This window comes from Caretta caretta, chromosome 1 (assembly GCF_965140235.1).
Source record: "Caretta caretta isolate rCarCar2 chromosome 1, rCarCar1.hap1, whole genome shotgun sequence".
NCBI classification, from domain to species: Eukaryota; Metazoa; Chordata; order Testudines; family Cheloniidae; genus Caretta; species Caretta caretta.
In genome coordinates this window covers 321,102,981-321,128,001 of record NC_134206.1, presented here as the reverse complement: position 1 = coordinate 321,128,001, position 25,021 = coordinate 321,102,981, and the positions used below count along the sequence as shown (strand labels likewise).

General features: G+C 40.8%; 1 protein-coding gene across 19 annotated transcripts in view; it reads left to right on the top strand.

The window, feature by feature from the left end:
• Positions 1–25,021, top strand: part of TAFA5 (TAFA chemokine like family member 5) — a 783,444-nt gene that overhangs the window by 442,931 nt on the left and 315,492 nt on the right. For 17 of the 19 annotated variants that reach the window (XR_012666575.1, XR_012666570.1, XR_012666569.1 and 14 more), the window contains one exon: positions 22,253–22,380. Coding sequence is in view for 12 of the 19 variants with exons in the window: in XM_075124474.1 (XP_074980575.1) it covers positions 22,253–22,380 (128 nt within the window). In the remaining 7 variants the exon portion in view is untranslated. Of the gene's footprint in view, positions 1–22,252; positions 22,390–25,021 lie in introns of those variants that run through there. The other 2 variants (XM_048836248.2, XM_048836249.2) reach the window with 1 other exon arrangement.

Sequence of the window (25,021 nt, the reverse complement as noted above, 5' to 3'; positions counted from 1 at the left end):
TGTCTTCTGACAGTGGCCAATGCTAGGTGCACCAGAGGGAATGAACAGAACAAGTAATTATCAAGTGATCCATCCGCTATCACCCATTCCCAGCTTCTGACAAAAAACTGGAAATGTTTATGTCCAGATTGGTTGTTTTTTTCTAAAAGATGTGTTCTAAGTCAGCCAGAGCTATTGGACTTGGAGCAGGGAAGTCTTATTGCCTGTGTTATGCAGGACATCAGACTAGGTGATCAATTTATCATGTCCCTTTTGGCCTGAAAATCTGAGTGTCTTCTCTGCTCTTTGTGCTGTAGTATATTGTACACATGCTCTCCTTTGATTTTCCATTAGCTTCATCTCTTTTGTTTTTGGATAGTTAGAGACCTATTGAGTGCACAAATTTAATAACCGAGTTTTATTTACATAGATTTGGGGGCAATTTACTTCTCTTTGTATTTGCTGGATTTGTATTGACTGTAGCAGTTAAAAATGTGATCTTCAGGTATTGCATTTCCCTTCAAGTCACACACACATATTTTGACTATGTTGTCATTTCTGAGAATTATTTGCAATTTTGTTAATTTTAAGGGTGTATGTTTGTGTGTTTAAAACATATAAAATCTTACTGAATGAAAAAAATCACATCATAATTAAACATAAAAAGCTCTAGGCCAGCACCAGATTCATAGGTGATGTAAGCTGGTGTCATTGCATTGGTTTTAGTAGAGATATGCCTGTTTACACCAGCTCAGGACATGATTCTTAATCCTTATATGTGTAATGTTATATGTTAAAGTTGCATCGTGTTTTTCTGATGACTTGTTAGAAGAAATCATAGGGAGAGTACAAAATCTGAGACCTTAAAAATGTTTTGGAAAGTCTAGAATTACACTTTTATGATCACTACCATGGGATAGTCCTAAAATTATGTTTGGGTTACACATTTGATATTAAATAAGACGAAGTAAGAACACGAACAGATTGTTACTAATCTGGTTAATTTTTATATAGTGTGATATTCAGGTGCTTCACCTTAAATTGTACTATAGTTCCTCTTTCAAGGTCTTCCCTCCACTTTACCTCTGAATCACTACTTTTAACAGCAATTTTTGTAATCTAGACCTCTTAATTCTATTTGATCTAGGCCCACATCTTAGTCGTGTGGCTACAGTGCTATCTCTTTCGACTGAAGCTCCCCACCCACAACTGGTCAATTTATTCTGTAATTTAAGAGTGCTCCTGGATTATGCACTGAATCTCAATTCTCACATAGGAGCATCCACGAATAATTCATTCTACAATCTCCAGTTGGCTAGGACACTCCATCCTATCCTGAAAAACAATGACTTGGCGTCAGTTATCCACACCTTTTCTCAGGTGGACTATAGCATGAACACATCAGCAATTAGGAAGCTCCAACTGGTACAGAGTGCTGCAGCATGTCTCCTCACCTCAGCAACATGGGCTGTCATGATGTCATCACACCTGTCCTCTGCTCTCTACACTGACATCCTGTAGAATATCAAATCAGGTTCAGGATCTCAGTCCTTATCTTCATGGCACTCAATGACCTGGGCTCAGTGTAACTAAAGGATTACCTAAAGCTCCATGATGAAGACTGTCAACAACTTCATTCCTCTGTCTCAGTGGAACTTTCTACCACAGCTTGTCTCTGTAGGAGACAGAACTTTCTTGGGGGCTGGCCCAAGACTGTGGAATGAACTCCCCAAAGAACTAAAGGTGATTACAATCCTCATCACCTTCTGCCCTAAGTACAAGGTGCATTTCATTGACCTTGCCTTCTCTAGCAAACATTTAGCTCTGTGTGTGTGTGTGTGTGTGTATCTAATATGTTTATATCCCAAACCAAATACTCCACTGCACACACACGTCTTTCCCTGGAGAGATGATGAGAGAACAGACACGTGAATGATGTTAGTCATGTTGCTTAATGACCCACAGAAAGGTGCTCAGATACGATGGTGATGGCCATGATAGAAGAATCTGAACAGAATAAGAAAGTATGTTAGGAATTTGCGATTAAATATTATTATTGATTTTGTATTTCATGGAAAAAGATGTGATTCATGTGTTTCTTAAGCATGCAGACTTATCAAGTGTGGTACACTTGCAACTAATTCTCTTTCAAATGACAGATATTTTTACTTTTTAAAAAATTAGTACAGTACCCTTCTTTCAGAGTTTGCATGCATAAAAGGAAATCTAAGGCCTGGTCTATACTGCATGGGGCGGGGTGGTGATGGTGGTGGTGGTGGTGGTTGAGAGCACTCAGGAATCAGTAGATACTAACAAGAGAAGGAAACAGGATCAGAGGGCTGAGCTGCAGCCAGAAAGAGCAGGGGATGGTGGCTTCAGGTGGAGCAGACTGACAAAGACAGACTTCTGGATGTGACTGAAGAACCAGAGCTAAATATGAACTGATGAATTATGAATTTGGTCTTTATGGTGAGGATTCATTGAGAATTGCTTGCATTTATTTTGTGGTTAAGAACTCTAGGGTCTGGGTTAACTTTATTTGGTATTGAACCGGAAAAGATTTCTGTTCACCACAACAAAAACTGACTGGGGTGTTTAACAGGCCCACAGATGGGTGCCTACAAAGTGACCTCTGACCAAAAGGGAGTGCACCATAAGTGGCAACATCCCTACAGGTACCTTTAAATAAGGAACAGTCGATAGTATGCATGTTTTTCACATAATATACTGAGGGGACTAGGAAAAACTAAATGCTATATTTTTTTTCTTATAACCTTCTTTAGGTAAGGGATGTCTTTACATATTTAAATGAAGTGCTAGTCACATACAGATATATTTTACTTTTAATGATGTGAACAGTATTGGTGTTGAATTATAACTGGGACAAAGAAAAATATAATTTATAATTTTCATTTATATATGAATTCCACCTCCCCCATGTTCCATGTATAATTCAGTGCCAATACTTTCCACATTATTTAAAGAAAAAATATATCCATTGTCCTCAAATCAGCATTACAAAGTACCAGAATAAAAGAAGCACCTCTAATTTCAAATACACACATGTTCATTTTTTAAATTATTCATTTATATTCATTCTGACATTCACACTGGGCTAATCTGTGGCTTTGCCACAAACCCTGTGTATTGGGACACTGGGTAGCTGTACCGTCCCAAGAGCAATGCAAGGAAGGAATAACTCAGAGAGGCACAATTTCCTCTCTGCTTGTCCCCCATCAGCATAATAATTGGCCACATGGCACAATGGGACAAAATTTAGAGAAACAAATTCTTGACACTTTTTAAGTGATTGCTTCTTAAAACAGCTAGTTCTAGAGCACACAAGAAGAGAGGCTATTCTTGATTTATTCTGAAATAACACGCGGGCGCTAATTCAAGAAGTGACAGTAGCTGAGCCACTAAGTAATAGTGACCACAACAGAATTTTGTTCAACAACATCTAAGTCTCAATTAGGGTACCTAAAAGTGACACTTAACTTTAGAAAGCAAGATTTCAGTAAAATGAGAAGACTGGCCAGAAAACCCTAAAGCTAAAAGTAAAGGAAGTAAAATCTTAAGAGGTGGCACGGACGTTACTTAAAAAATAAACACACAACCAATAATAGAGTCTCAGAAGACATTCATTCTGCTGAACCAAGACAAGGAGTAAATCAGTATAACTAAATGGAAAAGTTCTGAAGGCTATTTGAGTCAAACAGAAATCCTTCAAAGTTTGGAAATCTTTCCCTAGAGAAGCCAACAATAAGAACATAAATTAAAGCAGGTGTTAACTAAGAGAACTTAGAAAGGCCAAAATAGACTTTGACCAACAAATAGATAAGGATATAAAAACAAACAAAAAGATTACTTAAGTATATCAGAAGCAGATAGCATGTGAAAGAATCAGTTGGCCTGAAAGTTGGCATGTGAAAGAATCAGTTGGCCATCAAGCTTTGAGAAGCTAAATGATTTCTTTGCATCACCACCAAGGCTACTGGGGGGATATCTACCCCCAAAGTGTTCTTCTCTGGAAACAAAGGCAAGGTACTATCAGAGATGGAGAACTCAGAATAAGAATTGCTAGAGGAAACTGATAATTTAAGATGCAGTAAGTCACTGGGTCCAGATGGCACAGCCAAGAGATGTGGAGGAGTTTAAGTATGAACTGGCTGAGCTGCTACTAAAAATTTGTAGTTTCCCGTTAAAAGCAGACCCTGTTCCAGAGGATTGGAAGGTGGCAAATGTTGTTGTACTAATATTTTAAAAAGTCTCAAGGGATGATCTGGGGAATTATTAATCTGGAATTACCATAATTAATGAAAACTAAAATTTTTGTGGAAGGGGTATTAACTCCTCATGCATAAGAGTTTACGCAAATTCTAACCATGAAAGATTGGTATGAGACCTGTATGGCAGACAGATTATCCTACATCTGCCTCTTGTGAGGTTCTTATACCTTCCTCTGAAGCCAGTGATGTTGGCCACTGTCAGAGATGGGATCCTGGATTAGACTGGCCTCAGTCTGATGCAGTATAGCAATTCCTATCACCCTTACACCAGTTGCAAATTACAATGGATCTCCAGGACAGCTGGCCAGCATTTTGGAGCCAAGGCTCCCTCCACTCCTGACCCACCTGCTGGGAAGGATTTAGCAGTGGGTTGCCCTGGGCCCAAAGTCCAAGGAGGCCACAGAGGAACATAAGGAAGAAGGAGGTCTTACTTCCATTTCATGTTACTAACATACATAACACATTCTAGACAATGCTGTAGCTTGTAGTGAATAATCTTACAATGCATAGAAGACATGTACAGTAAAAGTTGTGTTATCTGGCACTTTACCAGCCGGAAAGCTCTACAACCTGGCATTTCTGATCTTCAATTGGGTCCAGTTGGCACGGGGCTGGCAGGCTCCTTACCTGTGGACATGTCCCTGCTGCTCCCAGGCGAAGGAATGGCCACAGGGGCAGTGTATGGTGCCCCACCCCACCCACCCCTGAGTGCTGGCTCTGCAGCTCCCATTGGCTGGGAACCACGGCCAATAAGAGCTGCAGGGGCGGCTCCTGGGGGCAGAGGCAGCGTGCAGAGCCGCCTGGCTGTGCCTCTGCCTAGGAGCAGCAGAGACATGTCACCGCTTCCAGAGAGCCGCCCGAGGTCAGCGCTGCCTGGATCCGGCACCCCAAAACCCCTCCCATGCCACAACCCCCTGCCCCGAACCCCCTTCCTGCACCCAAACTCCCTCCCGGAGCCCGTGTCCTGCACCCCCTCACATACCCGAGCCCTGAGCCCCCTCCCTCATCCCAAATCCCTCCCTCTTAGTTAACCAGAATTTTTGACTTACCGGTACCCCCTGTTCTCCCAATGTGTTGGATACAAAGCTTTTACTGTATATTATCCTACTAAAAGGCTGTATCATTCAAGCATTTGGAAACATTTTAATTATCTGACACTGAAGATATTGATGAGGCACTAGGATGCTTTTGGGACAGGATCTGGCCAACTCTTTTATGGCAGCCCAGATGCACAGTGTTTTGATGCTGCTAATATTATACTGCTGTAAGCAACCTTCCTAAATTTTGCCCATATTTGTGCTAAGTTATCTTTTGGCTAAATATTGTCCAGCAGAGTGCATTGCAAAACCACCTTTCAAATTATCCACTGGTAGAAGTGTACACTGGATGCGCTTAAAAACATACCTAGTTTTGCTGTAGATAACTGGATAATATTACCTTAGTAACTGCAGTATTCCTCATAGTTCTCTATACTTAACAGATGCTGAGGCGATGTTATTTAGTTATTGACCGTTGTAACCACTGTGCTTTTATTTTAAGAGCATTACTGGAAGACTTATTTTATGAACTAAGACTGTGACAAGACCAAATAATTTCTATCCTTTAGAGTAAACAGAAAAATTCACCAAAATTTTCAGTTCAGGCACTCATTGCAATGTAAAGGCCAGTATCTGGCCCCTAATATGAAGTTCCTCATATTGTAAACTCCCATAGGTGTCAGAACTGTAAAAGACTGCTCGGGTCACCTAGTCTAACCCTCAGTTGTACATACAATTGATTCTCTTTTCAGAGTAGCAGCCATGTTAGTCTGTATCCACAAAAAGAAAAGGAGTACTTGTGGCACCTTAGAGACTCTGTCATTCATGCACAGCACAATCATGTAACATCTGCACAGAAAGAGGGAATTCTTTTCACATAGCATGAGTGCTTCACTGGTATTGGGAATGAGAGAAAAGATCTTTTCCTGGAAAGAGACTGTGTGAAATGAAGTTGTAACACGTTTGCTTAAAAGGCTCTTTTGTTAATTGCCATTGTGCTAATGGTGCTTTGAATATGAATTGTTTGCAAGCAGGAAGCAGACAATAGTTCAGCTAAGCAGAACATTAAGAAAACTTAAACCTGGATGGGAGCAAAAAAAACAAACAAACAAACCATTGGGTTCCTGTTCAGTAATCCATGCTAGGATGGTCTGTGCAGATTCAGTAGTCAAAATATTACGTATAATAAACACAATGCTTAAGCTATAGTATCCATTAGAAAGTTGGCATCATTTCATCTGCACCACAGAAGAATTGTTGAAGAATTTGCTGGCAGAAAGTTTGTTCTGTCTGTTTATTCATGGCCCTCCTTCCCAGTGTGTGTGCCTTTTATGTGAAAAAAGGAGACATGTTTTCTCAGCAGGCTGACACACTTTGAATCATGTTTTCCATGACATGGGGTAAAGGCTCCCTGCTAGTCTGCCTGGTAGAGAATAAGTATTCATGAAATCTCCAAGAGGGTACAGAGATATCAAACTATTATCTATGTTTCCTTAATTAGGATTCTTCAGTTTATATTATATTTATATTTATTATATTATATTATATTTATATGTTTATATTATGGTCAGTGACCTTAAATATCTCAAAAATGTTACATATTTCTAAAACGTATCTAATACTAACTTTCTGCATGAGACTCTCCAGTTGAAAAAAATCTTTCACTAGTCATAGATAATACAGTGGTCAAGCCAATTGCTATTTCTTTAATTAAGTATAGCTACTGTACTGTTTTTACATGCTTATAACTTCCAGCACACTCATAACTTGGACTGAAATTTCCCATTTGTCCTTGCCCAGAGGAGGTTGTCTTTTTAAATTTTCAAGTGAAATAGCTTCATCCACTTTATGGAGTGATGAGAGTCTTTTTTGTTTGTTTGTTTTTCTTTTTGTTTGAGAATGTGAGAGGGTAAACAAAGTTTTTTTCCTCCTCACTGCAAAAAAGAAAGAAAGAAAAATTGCTACCACCTTCCTTCTCTCTCTTCACCTGCCCTCCTCTCTGGTTGGCTGAGGAATGCTCTTGCCTCCTTTCCCCCTCTAAAATGTGTCACTATCACTGCTTCCATCTTCCACTTTCTTACTTGCCTGCTTTCTATGAATTCAGGGTTCTCTTTGGTGGTTAGCTGCAACAGTGAGTGCTTGTTTTCAGGGATAGGACATGGTTCAGGTCCTTTTGTGCAGCTCCCAGGTCTCCCTTTAAAGCTGTGCTGTGGCTTTCTCCTGCTTCTCACCTGGAAGGCACCTGCAGCTTTGGAAGCTAAGCAGAGAAGAGAGAACATGGACATTATCCCTTCCCTGTGGATGCAAGGAAGCATTCACCTTTGAGATTTAGTAGCAGTACAAATCCTCTCTGACACTTCTTGTGTCTTCTTTGAAGTGCTCTGCCAGCCAGCAGGCAGGACACTGGGGAGTGTGTTGTGTGTGTCCCAGCTTTACAGGTAGATGATATTTGCTGTAGCTCATAGCCACAGCTGAGTATATTAGGCCTGGTCTATAGACACAATTGTACCAGTTTAACCAGTGCTGTGATTTTATATGAATTGAGTTAAACCGGTGCAACTTTGCACATGGATTCTCTCTCCGTTTAAGCTTGGCTTATATGAGTTAGGCTTGCACCCGTAAATCTACTGACACAAGCTGAACTGATTTAAGCCACTTTTAAACTGATAGTCCACACACAAATTGGCATTGTTATACAAGTGCAACTTTAAGTTAAACTAGTGCAATTTCTGTGTGTAGACAAGCCCTTATTGACTAGCAATTGACCATTTTCACATGAGGCAATATACAAGCTGACATACAAGAATTACTTCAAATTGTAGAAAATGTTTTTATTATTGGCTGAGAAGAATTGTTCAGGCTAACTTTGATTTACTGTGTCAGGTTTCAATACAGTTTGCATACACAGAAATTTCAGCATTATTGCAAAGAGAAATAGAGTACTAGCACTTTTAGGCTTCTTCATCAGCACAAGGGCCACTCCGGTCTGTGAGCTCAATCCTTAGTCAAGTAGAAGTCCCATTGAAGTCACTGGAAATTTTATCTGAGTCAGCACAGCAAGCTTAAGTACTGTCTGCTTTGCTGGACAACATAAATCCTTACTGTGGCTTCCCCTGTTCTTAGGAGCAGGAGTTTGTTGAAAATGCTCTTTTTGGGAATTCCCTCATTATATATATTAAAAGGAAATGATGCATTTTGGGCAGCTGGAGTATTCCAATTTTTTTAAATCTCTACTTGCACCAATCAGCATTTTTGAGAAGTAAAGTAGGGGATTGATTCAAAGTTACAGTTAATTTAAAATAGATTAAACTGGGGGGAGGGGTTTAAGGGGTTGTAACCTAAGAGGTTGCAGGGTATTTTAATACTGCATTGTTTGAAATTTGTCTGAAAGAGGGAGCTAAAGAAAGAGATTTAAATGTTACAGGTGAGCAATTCTGAGGAGGAACCAGTGCTTTTTTGGCTACTAATAGAAAGTCACATAACCTTATCTCATCCAATAGCAGACCTGTCTCCTGCAGCTCTTTGCGGCACAAGATATTAAAACACTGTGTGATTTTAATTATTAAACAATCTAAGTTATTAACCAATCAGGATGCTTTTACTATGTTATTAACCAGTTGCAGTTGATAAAATAATGATACTTGGTCAGTCCTTTTGCTGTGAGAATCATGTATATATGTGTAGTAAATGAAACAATGAACTCACATGACTGCGGCTCTCTTGTTCGCTAATTTGGCTCCTGAACCACTGAGGTCTGAGTATCACTGAGCTAGAGGAAAAGCCACTGTGCTATGTGTGCTCCCTTGAAAATGCACAAGGTGTGAATAAGCTAAGACTTCAAGATGTAGCTTTAAACAGTTAAAGGATGTCTGATATCTGTACATCAGGTGCTCAAAGCCCCAGGGTTCCAATTGCCACTCTTGCTTCACTTAGTGGATGTGGTGTTGTCATGTCAAAATGTGCCCTTTTTGCTAGCGAGCCTACGCATTCTTCTCTTCACATACCTAATGAGCACGTGCAGGATGTGGGCATGTGCACTGCAAGACTGATAAGGAGTACTTGTGGCACCTTAGAGACTAACCAATTTATTTGAGCATAAGCTTTCGTGAGCTACAGCTCACTTCATATTTCAGTGAGGATCCTGCCTTTTCCCTCAGTTTCATTATGTGTTTTGCTCTCCCAAGTACACTGAATCAGTGCAGGGATTCTGCAATAATTTGTGACATTTGAGTTCTTCTGGATGGAATAGTGAAACCTCCAGAAAGCTCCTCTCAGGCAGATCCCATTGTGTCCATACCATGAAACACAGACTGTATCTGGGCACTTGCTATGAAAGGGTGATTATACAAAATAGGAGGTACATAGGAAGACACATTTTGACTGGTATGGGGAGCTCATCAAAATGTAACCCACCCACCCCCAACTTTTCACCCATATCCCTGAGGATGGTGCATTTTGATGGTCTCCTCCCCACCCATTATATATTACACTGCAGAAGTTAACATGGAAGACGGGTACATTTTGATGCATATTTCAACATGACACAGTGCTTTGTTGCATTGATAATTCTTATGATTTTCCTCTTATCCAAAAATATCTCATATCCTCCTTCCCTGACCTTTCCCTATGACACTGATCATGCCATAGGTACTGACTTTTATTTTTCCCTGGGGGTGCTCCACTCCCACTCTGCCCCTTCCTCAAAGGTAGCACCCTTGCTCCATCTCTTCCCGCTGCCGCTCTTCCCGCAAGGTCCTGCCCTCACCCTGCCCCCTCCCTCAAGGCCACCCTTGCACCACCTCTTCCCGCCAGACTCCGCCCCCTCCCCTGAGCCCCCACCACTGTTCCACCCCATCCCCCAAGGCCCCGCCCGCCCACCGCTCGCTGCTCTCTGCCCTCCCCCAACCTGTTCCCCTAGACAACAAATAGCTGTGGCTTGTGGGTGCTGAGCACCCACTATTTTTTTCCCCTGGGTGCTCCAGCCCCGGAGCACCCACGGAGTCAGCACCTATGGATCATGCCCTAGAATGGTAACTAGAATATGCTGTTTTCTTCACTGTGATTTTCTCCTTCAACCATATGGCTTGCTACCTTTGCAACGGTTAGCTCAATACACCTATATACTTATGGGCATGACGGGCCTGGTGGTTGGCCTTCCCCCAGGTTTGCCTAAACACTAGTCTACTGACATGCTTTCCAAGAGGGATTGGCATGAGTATTTGCACCTCCCCTTCCCTGCACATTGTAACTAAGCTAGATATTCTGCTCACAACAGGAGTAGAACTGGTTGGGAATTTTCTGGGGAACTTTTATGTGGGGAAAATACTTGTTTGTTGAAACAGAGACATACCTGTTTGGACCAAACTTTCAGAAACATTGGGGAGAGGCAAGAGGTCCCAGAATAGCCAATAGCTGTAGCCTGGTGGTCGCCAGCTTCTCCTTCCAACAGCCCCACAATTAACAACCCCATTTGACCTCTCCTCAGTCCTTTGTTCTCCAGCTGGTCACACCTGAATGGCTTCCTGCAGAGAGGTGGGCTGTCTGTGGTCATTAGTTGCTAGGGACGAAATGCCCAGACAATTGGAATGACCCTTGTCTTCTCAGGCTCTCCATGGGCATGGGCCCCCAGACTCCCAGCAGCTGGGCATCCGTCACTCCTGTATCTCTGGGTCTCTGCAAAAAGTAAACAACCCTTTTCATGCCACCTACTTAACCACACACCACAAAGGGGTAACTCAGGCACAATAGTCATCTGAAATATTATGAAAAATTCCAACTTTGTTACATCTCTTCCACATTCTAGACTGAATCAAGCGGGATTACTTAAGCCAATTACCAGGGGAAGTTCAAACCCACCAATATTATCCATAGATGCCACTGCATCTTTTCCATTTTCTTGGCAGTTGTTCTAACAGGCACTTTCGCGATTCTTTTAGCACCATTGCTAATCCATCACAATTACAATTTTTACAATACACCATTCAAAGCAGTTTCACATCCTCCCTTAAGTTTGATCTGTTTGATGACAGTCACAGGACGCAGATGAGAAGCTTTCATGTGACCCCCAGCCTTTTTAGCCACCCCAAAACCTTTGGCTTTGAAACTGGGGTAGGGTCCTGCCACTACCTCCTTCCCCTCATCTGCCAGGGAGTGAGGAGGGCCACTAGATTGGAACAGGGAGTGATCCCTTCTGCATTGGTTTTTAACCCAACCACATCTCTGGGGCTCTGGTGTCCCAGCCCAGGGTCTGGTGAGGCTGGCATGCAATGTGCTTCTGCACATTGGCAGGCCCTTTCTGGAGTTGTGTCCATTGCCAAAGCTGTGCATATGCAAGGAGCCCATCTCCCCTCTTGGGGTCCACCTATTGCCCTCAACCCCAGGACTGAGTCCTCTCCCAGCCCCCTTTCTGGAGGGCTGTTATTTGGTCTCTCTTGGTTAAGAGACTCTACAATGGCCATGGCCACCCTCTGACCAGGTGTCTCTGTTACCATCAGCATTCTTCCATCTGCTTTCCCCTTCCCTGGGAACTCTTTCACCCCTGGACAAGGCAAACATGTTTGGCAGTTGTCCTTCCTTGTCTGTCTCTCCCCACGCTCAGCTGGGGTCTCAGCTACCACCATGCTCAGCATTTCCTTTGCCTTCCCAGTTAAGGTAGACAGTGAGCTCGCTGCCTTGGTCCCAGCATTAGAGCCAGTGAGAGTCAAATATCCTGTGTGGAGATGGGCAGGAACCATCCCGCTGTCCCACTCCGATCCACAGGTCCGATTACAGACTGGAAGGTATCAAGCTTATCAGCTCTTCGTTTGTGCTACCAGCCAGGGGGAAAATCCCCTCCTCCTTCCAGGCTATTTGCATGTTCACTGACACCTGCATTCTCAGCCTTTTGGCTTTCTGGATTCAAATCCTTGGCTGTTACAGAAGCAGGGCCTGCATCCTGCCTTAAAGAGAGAATCACTTCCCAAAAGGACCTCAGAGCTGATATCTTGGAGAACCCCAACTACCAGCCACCTGTATCCTTCCTGTGTCTGCACAGGGATCTGAGCCATGGGCAGGTCGAATGTCTACATGTTTGGGACCAAGTTTCACAGCCCTTTAGCATTTGATGGGGTTGCATCACCCAGGATTTGACAAGAATTCTCTCTGTCAAAGAATTTCTCCACCTCATGAACGTCTTCCCATTAACCACCACCTTCTGTTTCCACTGGGGATCATATGTGCCTGAGCCCAGGAGAGTATGAGAGGACACGTACACTGGGACCTGGAGTGGGAACCCACCTGCCATCACTCCCTGTGCTCCCCAAAGAGCTGGCAGTGTGATTGCTTTCCTCCAAAAGTTCAGTTACATAGTGCACTCTGTGAGTCTGAATTACAGGCTGCCTTTCTGTGCAGACAGAGACTGAATTTGCCCTTCTGTCCTGGACATTTGCAAGTTAACCCTTTGAGGATTCTGTTTGGCCACCATTTCATTGATTTTTGAGCATTGTGCACTTATGCCCTTTTTGCCCTCGGTAATTAAATCAGGTATTTGAGGTCCCTTGGAGAAGGTTTGCCCCCACCCTCTGGCCATGCCCCCAACTCTGGGTTTGCCTGAGTCCCACTTCTGGGATGCCTCCATGGGTTCCCTTTCCTCAGACCTATACTTAGGCCAGTACCTTTAGGGTCTCTTTTCATACCTGGACCTACTGTCCACAAACTCATCAGCCAACCTGCCTGTACTCCGCAGGTCCTGTCCACTAACCACATTTTAAAGTCTTGAGGACAGACCTTGTACAGCTGCTCCAACCCAGCTAGGTTATACAATCCAGGGTAGTAACCCCTGCAGAGATATTCTCCCGTGAGGGTGGTGACTTCCATTTGGCCACACCAAAGGTCTTTTTTACACCCCAAAACCTTTTGCTGTATGCCTTAGGGGTCAATTCAAATTTAAGCAGCAAAACTTCTTCGAACAGTTCATAGTCCCCAGTATCCACTCCGTCCATCTGGCTCTATGCACTGAGTAAGCAGGTAAGACAGCTGAGCCAATCCACAGAGTCTTGCTGTAAGTGATTTTTGGAGCAGAGACTTGAAGCTTGGTCTCCCAGATTCCAGGGGAGTGTCCCAACCACTAACCAACTGGTCATTCTGGGGTAGGTCTCTCTATTTGTGTTTTTTCACGACAAATTTTGAAAGGTCGGTTTTCTTACACACTGGAATGAAAACAAATTCCAAAACCTCAGGTTTTTTTTCCACAAAATGAAAGTGTTGTTTTCCAGCTAGCCGTTACTCGTTCACATTGTCCTTTTGACTCAGGTGAGAAAGTACTGCAGAACTGGGTTCCGTCTAATTACCTCAATCACTGTCCTACACCTATAGCCATGGTGCTTGAGCAACTTTCTTTCCTTCCTCTTTCCCTCCCACTCTTATATTACTCTTCACTACTCTGTTTTCTTGTTATTTCCTTCTTCTCTTCACTCTTCCCACGTTTCTGCATCTCTGCTCTCGGTATTGTCTTCATATCCTCTCTCCTGTGGTCTCGTGTTGCTCTCCATCTCCACTTAAATCTGCTGTGTTCGGCTTATTGGCAGCAAAGTGAAATGTGCTCAAAACCTGATCTCTGAAGTGTTTTGTGCTGGCACGTCAGAGATCAGGGTTTTTTTTAAAATAAATTTTACTTTGCTTCCAGCACACTAATTGAATACAGCAGAGCAGAAAGCAGCAGGAGACAGAAACAGAAGACAGTGAGTCCTGACAAAGACTTTCTCTAGGGGCAAGTGTTCAATTAACATCTCTTGTTATACAGCAAAAAGTAACTATCCCCAGACAATAGGACTCTGGATCATTCACACACTGAAAACTGTTGGATATCCAGAACTTTGGGTATTCGGTTTAGGGTCAAACTCCTCTCCTGGATGAGCTATTATGAGTTAGGTTGTTCATATTAAGCAATTAGCTGTTTTGGCATATAGATAGGAACTCCAGGCTCCTCAGCTGTCGCTTCTTTTGGGTTGAGGTCTGTGATTCTCTCCCTCCTGACTGGGTTTTTTCCCAGGCTGCACAGCTCCTTGCCTACATTGCGAATTTCCCAGCAAGTCAGACTGCCTAAGCAGTTTGTTTCTTTATATTTGGGATGTAATACGGAAGCTGTAATATAGTTTGGAGACAAAATGGAAAAGAAGAACAAAACAAGTTAATAGATTTATAGATTCCAAGGCCAGAAGAGACCATTGTGGTCCTCTAGACTGATCATAGTGCAGGACAGAGAAATTCCCAGAATTAATTCCTAGAGCATATCTTTTTAGAAACACATCTAGTTTTGAGATAAAAAGTGCCAGTGATGGAGAATCCACCATGACCCTTGGTAAATTGTTCCAATGGTTAATTGCCCTTGCTGTTATACCTTTCTCTGCTAGACTGAAGAATCCATTATGAAACATTTGTTTCCCATGTAGGTACTTATAGACTGTGATTAATCAAATCACCCTTTAACCTTCTCTTTTTACAATAAAAGGATTAAGTTCCTTGACTTCTTTACTGTAAGATATGTTGTCCAATCCTTTAATCATTCTCATGATTCTTCCCTGAACCCTCTCCAATATATCAACATCCTTTATGAATTTTGGACACCATAGCTGGACACAATATTCCTGCAGAGGTTGCACCAGCACAAAATAGAGAGATAATAGAACCTCCCTACACTTGCTGGATACTCCCCTGGTTATGCGTCCAAAGATCACATTAACTCTTTTGGCCACAGTGTCACACTGGGAGCTCATATTCAGCTAATTATGCACCATGACTCCCAAATCTTTTTTAGTGTCAATGCTTCTGAAGATGGAGACCCCTGTTCTGTATGTATGGCCTGCATTCATAGATGTACCCAATTACATTCAGTCATATTAAACACATATTGTTTGTTTGCACCTAACTTACCACGTGATCTAGAAGATTGTTCCTTATCAGTGACCTTTCCTCTTCTTTCTTCATGATTGCCCCAATTTTAGTGTCATCTGTAAACTTTATAAAGATATAGAGTTTAAGGCATGAAAGAACTACCAGATCATCTAGTGTGTATCCACCAATGCCACCCTGCACCCTCACACTAAAGGCAACAGCCAAAATTAGACTATAGTATTACAGCCCACAGGAGACTAGACTATTCACAGGCAGAGAATAGAAGGGACTAAGATCACTAGTGATTATTTTGTTTTCTTTCAGGACATTGATAAAAATAAGAAATAGTGCAGGGCCAAGGTCTGATACCTATGGGTCACCAATAAAAACACACCTGCTAGATGACCATTCCCCAACGACAATTACATTAAAGGCCTATCTGTCAGCCAGTTTTTAATCAACTGAATGTGTGCCTTGTTAATTTTATATCTTTCTAGTTTTTTTTTTAAATCAGAATGTCATATGGTACCAAATCCTATATCAGCTGCTCCATTATCTTTCCTAAGATCAATGTCAGACTTACAAGCCTATAATTATCCAGACACTTCCATTTACCCTTTTTAAATATTGGCCAAAAATTAGCTTTGTTCCAGTCTTCTGGAAATTCTCCAGTGTTCCAAGACTTATTTAAAATCAACATTAATGGTCCAGAGAGCTCCTCAGCCAGCTATTTTAAAACTCTTGGATACAAGGTATCTAGACCTGCTCATTTATAAATATCTAACTTTAGTAGCTGCTGCTTAGCATCATTGCTAGTTCTATTGGAGTATAAGGCATTTCATTGTCATCATTATCATCATCTTTTGCTATCACTATATCTGTTTTTTCCCCAAAACAGAACAAAAATATTTATTGGACTCACCTGCCTTTTTTACATCAATAGTAATAATTCTCCTATTTCCATCTAGTGATGCAATACCATTGTGATTATTTTTGTTCCTGTTATACTTTAAAACTCTGTATTCTCCTTAGAAATATATTGCTGATCATAGATTTCGCCTTATGTGTTTTTGTTTCCCTTATCAATTTTCTACAATTCCTAGCTTCTGATTTATTTTCAGTAATATCAGCTTCTCCTTTTTTCCTTGTTAGTTTGTATATCTGCCTTCATTTCCCCTCTAAACTAGGCCATTTTTTCAACCAGTAAGGCCTTTTTCTTGATTGTGAGATTATGGCTTACGGGGTGTCTAGGAAAGTGTTCTTACATAATTACCAATTATCATTTACATTTTTTAGCTAAATTCTTCCTCCCAGGTGCTTTGGCTCATGTTTGGTTTCAGCTTTGTGAAATTGACTCTAATTTTAAAGCACCAAAGTATTTATTTATTTATTTGTTTATTTATTTTTGCTGGTTTTGACTTTATTCTGTTTGCATAGTACAAATACTTCTCCAAGCTTCAACAGAGATTTCTGGACTGCATGTTGTCAGAAACTTTCTGGAAGGGTATTGAAAGTTTTCATCATCCCAACTTGCTCTGTGACTCTTCATCAAACCTTGAGTTCCAGTCATGCTGCATAGCTATTTCATTCAGTCAGGCTTTCACATGAATATTATTTTTCCTTAGTTTTCTGTTGCTAGGTTTTTCTGTATTATTATCATCTGTCATTGTGGTTTGTAGAGTCTCTGGTTTTGCTCCTTTCTAAACTGTCAGTACATCTTTATTTAAAGAGCTCTATGAAGATGGATGTAAAGTTAAGTGTGTGCTTATGGGTTTTGCTGAATAGTGTCTCATCTCCATAGCGAGGACCTTGCAAACACTTAAGTACGTGAGTTGACTTCTAAGAAACTACTCATGAATCAAGTTACTCACGTGCTCAAGTGTTTGCAGGAGCAAGTCTTTAGCTGCTACAAGGTAAATCCTGTCCATTCCTCTGTGGCTGAGGAGATTCCCCTGGCATGGGGACTGGTATGGTTCTGCTATCTGGATGGGGAGGTTAGGGTTTGGGTTCCCACACAAGGTGTACGTGTGTGTGTGGGACAGAGGAGGGGGAGTTGGATTAAGGGCAGTGCCTCTGCATAGATCATGCAGCCCTCCACCCTGCATCAGGGCTGCCCAAGGAGCATCTCAGCCAATATGCAGCCACTCCACAGCCTACTGGAGAGGATTCTTTCCCCCAACTCTTCTGTATATCTGCCTCAACTCCAGGATCAGGTCCAACCTCGCGATGACAGCAAGAGCAAAATGCTAAAACAGGGATGCTAAACATTGCTATATTTACTACAGCAATGTTCTTTGGATTAATTTAAATAGTCTCTGGCTAACTCTTCATGAATTAGCCGTTTCTAATTTTCTGCCTGGAACAGAATGACCGTCCGCTGGAAAAGTAGCCAAGGCTTCTGCTGTTTCCTTGTTTCATAGTAAAGTGGATTAATGCTTGGGACTTATGAGCTAGCACAACCAAATTACTGCGCTGAAGACACTCATGACTGCAGTGGCTTATTAAACTACTGTGATCCATTTTGTGTTCTTTTATCAGCCTCTTTACTGCCACTGCAGTTTAACCAATATATATTTTAAAAGTCTATTACTTTGCATACATTTTTTTGTTTAATTTCTCGTTTTTTTAGAAGCACATAGGAGCTTATTATGTATATACCATATTTCCATAAGGGAAAAATGGGAAGAGGAGATATCTTATGGGTAAGGTACAAGACTGGGAATCAGGCGACCTGGAGGTTTTATTCCCAGCTCTGCTACAAACTTCCTGTGTGACCTTGGGTATTTCAATTAACCTCTATACAAAATGGGGACCATAAAAGTTACCTACCACTCATGGGTGTTGTAAGGCTAGCTAAATGCTTTGAAGTTTGCAGAGTGTTCTGAGATTTTTGGTAAGCAGATATTATATAAATGCGAAGTGGTCTGGGTATCTTGTCAGTGAATTGTAACCTTTTCGTTAGTTCAAGGGTTTATAATTTTTTTGCATTTTTTTATTTATACTATAAAACATTTGGTTATTTATATTATCCAAAAGGACTGAGGAGGAATTGGTGGGAACAGGCTGTGAAAATAGAAAAAGGGAAGTGGTTAAAAGGAGAATGAAATGGAGGGAGATAGAAGAAGAAAGAGGAAAGAAGTGAGACAAACACAAAGGATGAGGAAAGAAAGACTGGGTAAGAGGGGTTGAAAAGATGATGGAATTTATCATTAGGAATTTATCAACTCACAAAATTATCAAGTCACAAAATTTATCAAGCATGTCTGATGAGCTGAGCCGGACTCTCCAGTACCAATGGGGAAGACAGGGTCCGCAGAGGCACTGATGTAATCCTCCTCCCTGCACTTTTAGCTACTTTGAGAAAGGAAACACTAGGATAGTCTTAGCGTTCCCTTTGCAAGCTTTTTGTGGCTGTTGAACCTGCTTCTACCATGTAGGTAGGGGGAGGGGAAGAATCCTAGCCTCAATAAAAAATGCAGATACTTAGCAATACTTGGCTCGTGATTGTTAATCATTATTTATCACTCTTACTATTAACCTATTTACACTTTTTCCAAAGGTCAAGGACAATGACACCAAGAAGTAGCAATTGGAAAACTGATCAAAGGAAATACTTTTTACACAATTTATAATTAACCTAATTAATTGCCACAAATTATCATTGAAACCATGAGGATCAGACATGTGTGGGGATAATGGCAACATCCACAGTAACTTTACATTGGATAAGAAGTATGAGTGATATAAACACTGATACTTCAGGGCATAAGCCAACTACTTACTACCTGGAGTTATCAAGAAGCTTTTCCTGTGGGTGGGTTTTTCCGTTATTGTCCATTGTAGGGATTTTTGCATCCTCCTCTAAAGCACGTAGTATTGGTGACTCTGAGATAGGATACTGGACAGCCTTATCTTCTACTAACTATGTTGGGTTCTGACACCATGCCTCTCATTGTGGAGTCTGAATACTCATAGCACATAGCACTTACTTCTTGTCTAGGGCCACTGCTGTGATCTGGAATGGCCAATCTCTATATCCCAGTGTTATTTTCATTATTTATTATTGATATTCTTATTTGAGGAAAAAGTAAAAGTGTTTTTTCTTCTCTTTATTTCTAAGTTCCTTCTTCACACATTATAAATAAAATTTCAGCAGACGTGTGTATTTCAATCCTACATCTTCTAAGATGGATATAACTTTTTGTATTTATTGCTGTTGGACAAGGTTTATCTCACTTTTGTTTGCTGTCACAAAAAGATGATGCTTTCTGTTTGGGAGATTTACCAGAGATGCAGCAGTGGGTAACTGTCTGAATGAATCACGAACCCATGTGAAAAAGAAATACAGAAAACAACACTGCTGTTCTACTGAGAAATACAGATATCCTGTTAAGGTAGTTTATAAGGTTAATTATGAGTAAAAAGTCATTACATGCACTTAGTTTCAATATTTAGAAGGAAATCACCCATAAAAAATTAAAAACACTTTTGTTCAAGCTACCTTATCCAAGCTACAGTTGAACAATATTAACCTTTCTCATTAATAACTGGAAGACCCACTGAAAACTACTGAATGTTGCAGATCAGTTAAGAATATTTTACTAGAGAGCTTGGCATCCTGTTGGTTGTAACCACTGCCTGCCTGGAACAGTTCTGAATTATCTTCTTGAACGCTGTTGGTTGGACACACTCATGTTCTCTAATTGAAATGCTCATTATCTAAAAACACAATTCTACTAGGTGCTGTGTGTGCATAATCCCCACTGACTTCAATGCAGTTGAAGGGGCTCGTCACTTGTTAGAACGTGCAAAGCAGTTCACAGGATCAGGCCCTTAGGATGAAATTTGCAGAGAGCTATCCAAAAGTCTATGCATCATATAAGTCCTCAAAACTGGGCCTGAGAGATTTAAGAGGGTCATAGGCTTTCTGCTGGCTCTCTGCATGGGGCTGAATTTCACCCTCAGTGAATAAACACAATAAAATGCAAAGATATTGTATCAGGAAATACACTTTATTTGTTCTGACAACTGTAATTCAATTTTAATTATTGATAGTACTTGATATTATGTGGGTAAACATACTGTGAAAGTAATGAAGTCTTAGTAATATGAGACCTCCCCGTAGCACTCTGCTGTAATGGGGAATGGCAAAGTAAAAGATGATACTAAGTTCATACCATAGATATGTGCTAAGGCCCTGATCCTGCAAACTCTAACACATGTGCTCCATGGGACAATTTGTATGCCTAAAGTTAAATATGTTTGTAATGATTTTCATCATCAGGGCCTAAATGATCCTGCTAACTATGTGTGTTTAGCACAATAATCTGTTTTAACGAACCATTTGTTTTTCTTTCCATTCTGTGAAATATTTCTGATATGTTTCAATTTGCTGCCACTGTCATAGAATATGACATCACTAATACCTAGGCTGCCAATCCATAGTATTGGTAATATTACAGATCGATGCATTCTGAGATCCCACCAACAAACACAAAGAGAAATTAGCAGATGGGGTAAACAAATTTAAAAAAATAAACTACAAACACATGCCTGACACCCCTTGACAGCCCCATGAATGGAGACAATTTAGCATATTTTTCTAGTTGTAACTCAGTGTTGCATGGAACTCTTCTTCAGAGATTGGCATACATTCAAAAGCTTGTCTCTTTCGCCCATGGAAGTTGGACCAATAAAAGATATTATCTCACCCACGTTGATTCTCTAATATCCTAATGTCCTGGGATGCCACTAGCCATCATCTTCAGCCCCCAACTAAAACCTCTCCAGCTCATCATCAAGGATCTACAATCTATCCTGAAGGACGATCCCTCACTCTCACAGATCTTGGGAGACAGGCCAGTCCATGCTTACAGACAGCCCCCCAACCTGAAGAAAATACTCACCAGCAACCACACACCACACAACAAAAACACTAACCCAGGAACCTACCCTTGCAACAACCGATGCCAACTCTGTCCACATATCTATTCAGGGGACACCATCATAGGACCTAATCACATCAGCCACACTGTCAGTGACTCGTTCACCTGCACATCTACCAATGTGATATATGCCATCATGTGCCAGCAATGCCCCTCTGCCATGTACATTGGTCAAACCAAACAGTCTCTAGATAAAAGAATAAATGGACACAAATCGGACGTAAAGAATTATAACATTCAAAAACCAGTCGGAGAACACTTTAATCTCCCTGGTCACTCAATTACAGACCTAAAAGTGGCAATTCTTCAACAAAAAAACTTCAAAAACAGACTCCAACAAGAAACTGCTGAATTGGAATTAAATTGCAAACCGGACACCATTAAATTAGGCTTCAATAAAGACTGGGAGTGGATGGGTCATTACACAAAGTAAAACTATTTCCCCATGCTTATTTTTCCCCCTACTGTTACTCACACCTTCTTGTCAACTGTTGGAAATGGGCCATCCTGATTATCACTACAAAAGATTTTTTTCTCCTGCTGATAATAGCTCACCTTACCTGATTATAGCGGGTATGGCAACACCCATTTTTTCATGTTCTCTGTGTCTGTGTGTATATATATATATATACATATCTTCCTACTGTATTTTCCACTGCATGCATCCGATGAAGTGGGTTTTAGCCCACAAAAGCTTCTGCTCAAATAAATTCGTTAGTCTCTAAGGTGCCACAAGTACTGCTCATTCTTTTTGCTGATACAGACTAACACGACTACCACTCTGGAAACTGCAAACAAAGTTATTATGAATTTTAACCATTGCTCCTCCCATTATATTTCATATACTCCTGGAATTCATGCCATTGAAAACTTACCTCTGCCTATTCTTTTTTTTCTTTTGTTAAACCAGTACTCTGTCTTGTTTTATTGTTATTTAAATTTTGTTTTTATTATATAATTGGTGGCACAGCAGGTGATATAAATAATTTTGTAAATTGCTCGGGCTATCTATGGCGTAGCCTGTGGTTGCGTTATCAGATCATGAAAATTGGTACCTCTAATAGTGAGAGTTCAGAGGGAAGTGAAACACAAACCCACCTGCCAACTGTTTTTGTTTTTTTCTCTTCCACAGCACGAATTATCAAAACAAAACAGTGGTGTGAAATGCTTCCATGTTTAGAAGGAGAAGGCTGTGATTTGCTAATCAATAAGTCAGGCTGGACCTGTACACAACCGGGTGGGCGAATAAAGACAACCACGGTAAGCTAATTCCCTTTTGTTCCTCCTCATCTCTAACTTCCAAAGAGCAAAGGGTAAGACTTCAAATTTAAATGCAGCATAGGTTTTTAAAATTAGATGCCAGTTAGTAGCCCATGCTCACAAAGACCCATACTGAGACACACATATGTACTTTCACACCTGTGATCACAGACAAGGAAAGTGTGGCAGATTAGTAAAAGGATGTAAAATGTCAGACTTTGACTTAAAAGGTCCATAAATTCAGCCAGTAAAGTAAAGCCAGTCTTCACCTTTATTTCACCCTGGTGTGTATTCTGAACTGTGGGTAGAGCAAGGATATAAAACTTCATACTACTGATCTAATGGGGGGAAATTAGTTTGTATTTTTTTTAATAAAAGTAGTTTTGGCTTTTTCACTATAATAAAAAGGCAGTTTTCAAAGACAAATCTCCATCTTCCCAGAGGAAAATTTATGAGGCCTAAAGAAGAAACAAAACAATAAAACCCTTTTTGTGGGTAATCAGAACTTTGGCTCTAACTTGTCCATACTGTATTTTTCAACTCCTTGGTGCCGTCTCCTGTAGTGTTTTGGATTTGTTTGAAGATTCTATATTGAGGTTGAATATGCCTACAACAGTGATGGCTCCTGGGACTTGTAGCATCAAGTATCAGTCTGTGGGACATTCTTCAAACCAACTGAAGATTTTTGTGCTTCAAAAATTTAAAACGTCCCAAGAGATGTGGTAGAGTAATACCCTGATAGGTTGCTATGCCAGCAGGGATATTTTTTTCTATAGGTTTACAGGACTCTCAAGCTACATTTAAATAACTGACATTTCAAGAATGTTTCATCATAAAGATTTACTTCAAAACCTGCCTTATACGTTAACCCCAGTGAGCTTCAAATTAGTGATGTTTAGCAGGGTTTGGGCACAGGCCTATCAAGCAGGATCCTCTGCATAGATTCTCTCTCTGGAGAGAGGTGAGGAGACACTATTGCATATTTTTTAGTATTTTTACAGTGTTAGTATTTTGACACCAAATCAGAATGACCTTCACTTTTTAATTTTTTTTTTTACCAATCTTTGAGAATAACATTTATTGTCAACTGACATTTACAAGCACAACCTATGAATTTGGTATTGTTCTAATGTAAGATCCCATGCTGTCCTGACATCGCCATAGTTGCTAGACATAGCAAGGTACATTATGGACAGTGTTGCAAATTTACCTCTCAGTCTCCAAATCAGAGCTTTAATCTTCATTTCCTCAGGTCATATGAGTGTAATTTATGTAATGGTGATATAAAAATATAATAGAGGGAAACAATATCATCAGCTCCCAAGGGCAGGCAGACCTGGCAGGGTATGTTTGGAACGCTCACAATATTATTCAAAATCTCATTAGTTCAGTGATATTTTCTGTACCTCAGGTAAAGCAAATTACCTGTTTACCCTGAGATATTTGCATCTATCATTATTATTGTTTGTTTTATCAGGATGCACCAGTAATAAGCTTGGTGCTATGAAAGATAAAAAGTAAGCACAGTGCCTACCCTGAGGAATTCATGTTAGATATCTATCAGATTGGTTCAGTGGATCTTTTAGATTTGACACCGTGGCCTGACTCTGATCTCACAACCGCTTTACAACTGTTTAACTCTACTGACCTAAACAGAACTACTCTTGTTTTCAACCACCATAAATGAGATCAGAATCAGGCCACATCCCGGGGAAATTATGGCAATGCTGAGCAAAGTCTTAGTAAGAAGATTCTCTTCTGCAACAAGATACACTCAACAGAGGAGAGAAAAGGATTTCTGTCCAACCCTGTTACAGCCCAGGCCTTTACCTAATTTAGAACAGTCTACAACAGCTGGCTCAGATCCCTAAGAGACCATACAACAATGGAGAATTGTCGGAGGGGAGTGTAATTTCACTCTAGCCCTTCTGCACACCTCTCACTACATCTCCTGCCAGCACCTTTGTGACCTCTAAGCTGAAGTGTAATGGGCAGGTGGGTGGGTGTGCACACATACATTAACAGTTCAGGATGTTCCAAGGAACACTGGGTCCAGCTATAAATGACCAACAGAAAAAAATAGTACTAAAAAAAAATGTCTAATTGCTCGTAGGGCACTTGATTTGGTGTGCAGGGGAGGGGTCAGAAAATAGCAAAAGAGTTGGGAACTTGGTTCGTATGGGGTTCATAATGACTAATATAAACCCCTAAGAAAAGAGGATTTATAATGGAAGCATGAACACTCTTCTTTGTCGCAATATTGCTTGAAGGTGTAAAGTAAGTAATATTTCTGTTTTACTTGCTAGACCCATACTGCTCCTTGTTGAAAAATATAAGTACAGCAAAGTGCAGCCCGAGATGGGGTGATCAGGAACATTGTGGAATTAGCCTCGAAATACACAGTGAATGTACAGCCCATTGTGGAAATAAGTGAATATTCTGCCATATATTCTAATGGGAACAGGATTGGGGCCTAAACTAGTTAACTTATAATAATTTATGCAGGCGTTTGCAAGTAATATTAAGTTGTATCTGAAAGTGAAAGAGGTACTAGTACTGTACCTTTCACTACTAGAGCAGGGATACGTTTCTGTAACACGGCATATCATATTCCTGATATCATATCAGTAATTATGTGCTG